Raw genomic sequence first — 7879 nt, 5'->3', positions numbered from 1 at the left:
ATATCCACTGTGATTTATTGTGGAATGGATGGTTGAAGGAGAGGGGGTGGAGTTGCTGGAATTTGTGGCCAAACTCCAACCCTCAGCTCTCTAACAGGGAGAGCTGTTCTGCCTGTGGAAATGGGACCAGCATAGTTCAGATGTGGCTCTCAGCCCAAATTTAACAGCTATACTTATTGGGCAAGTGCTACAAAACCTGTCAGATCTCCAGGGGTACCTTCATCTGGACCAGTACCAAGAAATCTCTCCTTTATGGAATTTTTGCTTTCATTTGGTGTTTTTCTGGGGGGTATTTTTTCCCCCAACAAGTAGATTTACAGAACAACGTATTTGAAGCAAAAACTGTAAGAAAACCAAATAATGGGGGTAAGAAACTTTGGAGTTTGTGACCCTGAGAATTTACCTTAAACAACTGTTCTGTGGAGGGAGTTACGTGTGGGCTCTGTCCTTTCCAGCTGCCAGCCCCACTTGAATGCTGACAATCAAACACTAAAAACCAAGGGCTCCATCCGAAAGGATATTCTCTACCATTGTAACCAGCTTACGTGCAGCTCAAAGACAGGGAAAAAGATGGCAAGCTCATCAAATTCATTACATACCATAAATTTCCTCCTGGTTCTCCGTGGCACTGACTTCATCTTACCTGTCTTTTGACCTCAACTTGTTTCTTTCTTCCTTCCTTCCATCTGGCTTGCTTGAGGGCCTGAGGTGTCCCTGTCTCCTGCTTCTGTGCAAGCTTGCTGGCAGCTTCCTCTGCTCATTCTGTGTGTCCACTAGGATCTGTGATGACGGTGACATACACCAACCGCGTGGCTGATGCCCGCCTAGGCACCTTCTCACAGCTTCTGCTCCAGTGGAAAGGAAGCATCTACAAACTGCTCTACTCCGAGTTCCTTATCTTCATCTCTCTCTACTTCACCATCAGTCTTGTCTACAGGTAAGCATCCTTATACCTTAAACACAACCCCTCACTCTCAGCTTGTCCTGGAGCAGTCCAACTGAGCAATGCAGGGTTGGGACAGTGATCCTGGTGAAGAGGACCTGGCCAGCCACTCACCAGCCCCTGTGCACAGGACGAAAGGATCCTCATGGATCCAATGTGGCTTAGAAGCTGATAAATCTCTTTTTTCTGTCCTGGGAAGTAACAGAGTTTCTCTTGCATGTGGTGAAGAGTTCCATTTGATGATTACCTACAGAAGGAGAATGTCTAGATCAGTGGAGACCATGGCTGAACTAGTAGAGGAGATGGCCCACAGCCAGGAGCTTTAGGAGAGAGTTTCCCTTGTTACACAACAGGGAATGCTTTGGGTACATTTCTGAGAGCTGACATCAGCTCTGGGACCACAGATCTGTAATGTGGCAACTGCACTGTGTGGCTGCTCTGGTTCTCATAGAATCATAAAATCACAGCCTGGTTTGGGTTGGAAGCTCATCAGGTTCCAACCCCTGCCACGGGCAGGGACACCTTCCACTAGAGCAGGTTGCTCCAAGCCCCTGTGTCCAACCTGGCCTTGAACACTGCCAGGGATGGGGCAGCCACAGCTTCTCTGGGCACCCTGTGCCAGCCCCTCAGTAAGTGCATCACTTACACTCTATCAGTGACCACGTCTGGCTCCTTTGGGCTGATCAGCAGGGTATTTTGGGAGGTGGGCTCACGAGGGGTGTTCATCCACAGCATCCCCAGACTCATGGAGTAGCAGTGTCCTGACTACCCATCCTTGACTTCCCTTGTCAGGTTCCTGTATCCCAGCAGGCCCAGCAAGGCACAGACTCTTCTTTGAGGCTGATTCTTCTGTTTCTCCCTTTTAGGCTGATCCTGAATGAGAGCCAAAGGCTGATGTTTGAGAAGCTGGCGCTCTACTGCAACAGCTATGCTGAGCTAATCCCTGTGTCCTTTGTGCTGGGTAAGGAGCTCTGCCTGGGAACACACAGGGAGGGGAAAGACACAGCACTTCTTCTTCCTGGTTTGATATCGCTCTGCAGGCAGGCAGGATTCGCTCAGCAGATCCCTCCCTCTGCCTTTGCAAACCTCCTCAAGCATCATTTCATGATGCAGCTGTGAGGTATGTCCCCAGCACACAGCTTGCACTGGCCAGATGTGCTGCCATGCTCTGGGCTCTGCCAGGAGGGCAGACACCAAGTAGCACCAAATAAACCTTGAAACCCAGACTTTAACTTCAGCATGGAGATCTGGATTGCATAGAATCATGGAATGGTTTGGGTTGGAAGGGAGCTTAAAGCTCCTCCAGCTCCAAGCCCCTGCCACGGGCAGGGACACCTTCCACTAGAGCAGGTTGCTCCAAGCCCCTGTGTCCAACCTGGCCTTGAACACTGCCAGGGATGGGGCAGCCACAGCTTCTCTGGGCACCCTGTGCCAGTGTGTCACCACACTCATGCCTGCACCCATCCCCATATGAGCAGAACCAGATGCCCTATACACGAGCATCGACATCTCCCACCCCGTTAGGACAGCTCGTGTGCTCATCTCACCTCTAGGTTTCTATGTGGCTCTGGTGGTGTCCCGCTGGTGGGCTCAATATGAGAGCATCCCATGGCCTGACCGGATCATGAACTTGGTTTCCTGCAACGTGGATGGGGAGGACGAGTACGGGCGGCTCCTGCGTCGCACCCTCATGCGCTACAGCAACCTGTGCGGCGTCCTCATCCTGCGCTCAGTGAGCACCGCTGTCTACAAGCGCTTCCCCAGCATGGAGCACGTCGTGAGGGCAGGTCAGTGCTGGTCCTGCCTTCTGCACAGCTCTGGCATCATGCAGACAGCACCATCTTGCTGCTGGTTTCGGGGCAAAAAGCCTTGGAAAGGGCTTTGTGACCTGAAGGTGGAAGGGTGCTGTAATGTGCTCAGCTGATGTCTGCAGCAGTGCTTGATCTGCTCTTCTGAAATCATCAATGGTTGATGTTTGTCTATTGCACGGCATGTTCCTAAGAGTGGCTGGAAGGTTTGTTTGAAAGATGAAGGGTCTCTACCCGAGTTTTTGTACATAAGGAGAGTGTCAAGATCCTGTTTGTCGGTGCAGAGATGCTGCAAGTCACAGGGTAGCCCTGGCTGGTTAGATAACGGTAATGAGGCGCAGTAACTTCACTGGGAGCTGCTCACCCTGCTCTGGAAGCAGGAAGAGAATTGCTCTCTGTAGTAAAGTCACATTCTTTCTGCTGCCTGGAGTGAGAACTATAGCAGAGCACAAGCTGACCCCTGCCAAGTGCAATGTTCATCCCCCCTCAGGGCAACAGTTTTCCACTGGGCAGGTAGGAACTGGAGCCTCACACCTCAAGTGCTGGACTTCCTGAATCCTCTCTGGAGATGCTCTTCAATGTATGACCTTTCCCAGCCTGCCCAAAAGGAGATGTCAACTAGAACCCTACTCAACTGGCTTCCTTTTGCAACCCAGAGAGAGAAACAGGCACTTCTAGGACACAAGTTAACCCATTCTCAACAAACTCTACATACACCAAACAATTACACCCTCAGCAGTTCTTTATCTCCCTGCTGACTGTGATCTGGTCAGATATGCTGCAGATAAATGAAATGAGATAAAGCCTGCTTCTTAAACTTCTATAACTCAGTGTTTTAACAAGACTCATCCTCCTTCTACATGTCTCCCAAAAGCTGAGTGCCCAAGTATTTCATGTGATTTTTAAGGGGAGCCAAGGTGACCATTTAAGATTCAGACATTTTCATTTCAGATCGGATCAATTCCTTTCTGCCCTTTACAGCCATCCTTCTCCCATCTATTGTTTTCCACCCAGGCCTCATGACACCAGAAGAGCACAAGAAGTTTGAGAGCTTGAATTCCCCGCACAACAAGTTTTGGATCCCGTGTGTGTGGTTCTCCAATCTGGCTGTGAAGGCAAGGAACGAGGGGAGGATCCGGGACAGCGTGCTGCTCCAAGGCATCCTGAATGTGAGTGACAGGGAATAGGTGACTGTTTGGGATCCTCACCTGATCCTCTATGTGGAATTACAGGGATTTCAGAGTCAGGCAAGGAATAGGAATGATGAGGTAGGACAGTGAGCCAAGCCTGTCCCTAGGGGTATTACACTGGAGGCCTCTAGGATTCAAATGGAAAGCCGCAAGGAAACATGTATCTGGAAGAGACCAGGAGAGGTCAAAAGCATCCCCAGCAACCAAGGTCTCTTTGGAAAACTTCTCTATTGAAAACTCTTAGGTAGTCCTGGGAATCAGGCTATGTTCCACAAGACCTGGCAACCATCCCTGCCCAGCTGCACAGAAAAAGGGTCCAGAGCAGCTTATCCTTCCTGGTATTCATGTGCAGAGAAAGTCACATTCTTTCTGTTGCCTGGAGTGAGATGTCTCCCTCTGGGCTATTTATCCAGACTCACTGTATAGTCAGGAGAGAGAAATGGATGCTCCTGAGACATTCCTTGCCTAACCTGTTGGCTGCTCATTTTGGGAGGAGATAATCTCTGCTATGAGTTCCTCCGGGGCAAGCACGAGACCCTGGTGACGATCTGCTGGCGTGAGGATGAGTTCCCCTTCCAGGGGAGGTGTGAGGAGGTGGAAGTGGGCTGGAGGAATGAAGGGCAGTGGGGCTGGAGAGGCTTAGTGTCCCCAGCAAGGAGATGCAAAGCTATACTGACAGGCTCTTCCTTTCCCTCACTGCAGGAGCTCAACACCTTGCGCAGCCAATGCGGGCGACTCTACGGGTACGACTGGATCAGCATCCCCTTGGTCTACACTCAGGTGAGAAGGGTTTCCCACACCTATTGTAGAATCATAGAATCAAACAGGTTGGAACGGACCTTTAAGCTCACCACATCCAACCATTATCCCAGGGCTGCCAAAACCACCACTAAATCCTATCACATATCACTGCTCCAGTGCCTGCTTGTTGCAGGGATCACATCACTGGAGCAGAGCTGAGATCCATCTGCCCAGCAAAGCTGCTACAAGCAGGCAGGGCAGCTCTGATGGAGTCGTGCCACGTGTGGGAGAGCTGCGTGCACGTTCTCAGGTGTCTAATAGCTCCCTGGATGCAAACCCAGACAGACGCTTCGGCTCCTTTGTCGGATACAATCCAGCTGCTCAGATAACACTAATGCACTGCACAGTGAAAGGGGAACAGCTTCCACTCACGTGGCACTGCAGCTTAATGGGGAACACGCTGGAAAACTACCCCTGCACAGCCCCGTGTCCTGCACGCTAGGAGCAAAAGCAATATCATAGCACATCTTTGCAGTACACAACCCATTCTTTTCCTAGGTGCCCATCCACACTGTCATTCCAGTCCCTCTCTATCCTGCCCATCACAAAACACCCCTGCAAGGAACTGTGTGGCTAGCTCGAGAGTCGCGTGATGCTGGGTGCTTTCGTTCTGAGCCCTCTTTCTTGTTGCATGTAGAGACCACGCAAGAGCCTCAAGCTGCTTTTAATCTGAAAAGGGGAAGTTTCCAGTCCCGTGATTGCAGAGAAAAGCACAAAGCTCATTGCAGCCTGAAATCTGGGCAAGCAGGCAGGCAAATATGAAAGGCCCAGTGTGAGGAGCAGGAAGGAAGGAGCTAGTTCAAAGCAGCACTACCAGGTTCCTCTGCCTGAGCTGGAAGCAGCCCTGACAGCATGGGCTGAGCCATGAGAAGCTGGAGACAGCTTTCAGGAGAGGCAAGGACAGGAATGAAAAGAGCTCACAGCACCTCTTAGCTCAGCAGCAGAACCACCAGGCAGCCATGTGCCAGTCCTTTCAGCTCTTTCCATCCAGGATGTCCCTTGCTTTCTTTCTGTGATGCCTACACAGATGTCATTCCAGAGACAGCATGGAATGAAATACAGCATATTTCATGTTGCATATGTGTATTTCATATTACATAGCAATGTAATACCTAAGGGGCAAAGAGCATATGTAAAGTCAAAATGCACCTTCCTGCAGAAAGCAGAGGAGAAGCCTGTCATAAGCAGATGCTCTTTAAGGCCCATTCCAACCCAAACCACTCTTTGATGCTATGATAACTGAATCCAAGGCTTTCAAAAGGCTATAGATCCAGCAGCTTGTTGCTGTTTGGAGGTGAGTGGGGTGCAAGTGAAGAGGCTGGGAACTCAGGCTGGGAACTCAGGCTCCTCTGGTGTGTCCCCTGGCATCTTTCCCAGGTGGTGACCGTGGCTGTTTACAGCTTCTTCTTGGCCTGTCTGATTGGGCGGCAGTTCCTGGATCCCGAAAAGGCGTATCCTGGCCATGAACTAGATCTCTTCGTGCCCGTCTTTACGTTTCTGCAGTTCTTTTTCTATGCTGGCTGGTTAAAGGTAAGTCCAAGAAAATACATCTGCATCTGGAACCTGATGCAGCCTCCTGCTTTAACCCACACCTTTATAGGAGGAACAGCATTGCACTGTTCAAGGGATATCATGCTTGACTTCTCCCTAAGGGGAAAGGGGCAGGGATGACCATGGTGACCATTGCTATGTGCCCTCCACATGCAGGTGGCTGAGCAGCTCATCAACCCTTTTGGAGAGGATGATGATGACTTTGAAACCAACTGGCTCATTGACAGGAACCTGCAGGTAAAGTGAAGGCAGGGTCCTCCAGATGAGCCTCACCTGCAGAGGAACACTGAAGCAGGACTGCACCTGAATGGTTAGCAAGCCCTGTCAGTGCAAAGTTCTCCTGCAACACCTTCACCATCCACCTCCTGTGCCTGCAATGGGGTGGAGAAGCAGTGGCCATTACCCCCATGCTTTCCTGAGGTGGCTGCATGTTAAGAAGGGGCCCAGGAGCTCCAGAAGGAGATGACAAGGAGAGCAGGAGAGCCTAAGGCTTCCCAGAAAATATGAGGGTGAAGGGGGACAGCTCAGTGTTCCCCCTCAGTGGGAGAAGGCTCCTGAAGGAGAGGCCACAGAGCAGCTCCAGTGCCTAAAGGGGCTACAAGAAGCCTGGAGAGGGGCTTTGGACAAGGGATGGAGGGACAGGATAAGGGGAATGGCTTGAACCTGCCAGAGGGGACATTGAGGTGAGCTCTTGGGCAGAAGCTCTTCCCTGTGAGGGTGCTGAGGCGCTGGCACAGGGTGCCCAGAGAAGCTGTGGCTGCCCCATCCCTGGCAGTGTTCAAGGCCAGGTTGGACACAGGGGCTTGGAGCAACCTGCTCTAGTGGAAGGTGTCCCTGCCCGGGGCAGGGGTTGGAGCTGGGGGAGCTTTAAGGTCCCTTCAATCCAAACCGTTCCATGATCGTATGTGTAATGTCACTCACCTCATGTGATGCTTCTGCTGTCCTCTGCAGGTCTCTCTTATGGCAGTGGACGAGATGCATCAGGATTTACCCATTCTGGAAAAGGACCTATACTGGAACGAGCCTGATCCTCAGCCTCCCTACACCGCAGCCACCGCTGAGTACAAGCGCCCATCGTTCCTTGGCTCAACTTTTGATATCAGGTGAGCACAGCCATGGGGTGTAAGAACAGCCTGCATTTACACCTTGGAGCAGGTCTTGTGCAGGGTATTGTATCTGAGGAGTAAGAGCAAGCAGTAGTATTTTCCTCCATAGTCAAATCTCACTCTTCCTCAAAATCTCACTCTAAGAGACTTCTAGGCTCATGCAAAGACAATAGCCAACATCCTCCACAGAAAAGGATGCCTCTGACCTCTTTTCCATGCTCTCCTTTACTATGAGCATCCCTATTGTGGGGGGCCTGACGTATTTAGTATCTGAGGAGTAAGAGCAAGCAGTAGTATTTTCCTCCATAGTCAAATCTCACTCTTCCTCAAAATCTCACTCTAAGAGACTTCTAGGCTCATGCAAAGACAATAGCCAACATCCTCCACAGAAAAGGATGCCTCTGACCTCTTTTCCATGCTCTCCTTTACTATGAGCATCCCTATTGTGGGGGGCCTGACGTATTTAGTGGCAGCCACAGG

The 7879-nt window shown here is 50.9% G+C and overlaps 1 protein-coding gene across 1 annotated transcript in view; it reads left to right on the top strand.

The window, feature by feature from the left end:
• Nucleotides 1-785: 785 nt before the first annotated feature.
• LOC104405859 (bestrophin-1-like) overlaps nt 786-7879 on the top strand; it is an 8351-nt gene continuing 1257 nt past the window's right edge. The window contains exons 1-8 of the mRNA XM_010014700.1: nt 786-937; nt 1810-1904; nt 2497-2730; nt 3766-3920; nt 4644-4721; nt 6120-6272; nt 6450-6530; nt 7245-7396. Coding sequence (XP_010013002.1) covers nt 786-937; nt 1810-1904; nt 2497-2730; nt 3766-3920; nt 4644-4721; nt 6120-6272; nt 6450-6530; nt 7245-7396 — 1100 coding nt within the window. The remainder of the gene's footprint in view (nt 938-1809; nt 1905-2496; nt 2731-3765; nt 3921-4643; nt 4722-6119; nt 6273-6449; nt 6531-7244; nt 7397-7879) is intronic.

The sequence above is a fragment of the Nestor notabilis genome, unplaced genomic scaffold (genome assembly GCF_000696875.1).
Source record: "Nestor notabilis isolate BGI_N333 unplaced genomic scaffold, ASM69687v1 scaffold8435, whole genome shotgun sequence".
Lineage (NCBI taxonomy): Eukaryota > Metazoa > Chordata > Aves > Psittaciformes > Psittacidae > Nestor > Nestor notabilis.
This window is presented reverse-complemented; position numbering and strand designations above follow the sequence as displayed.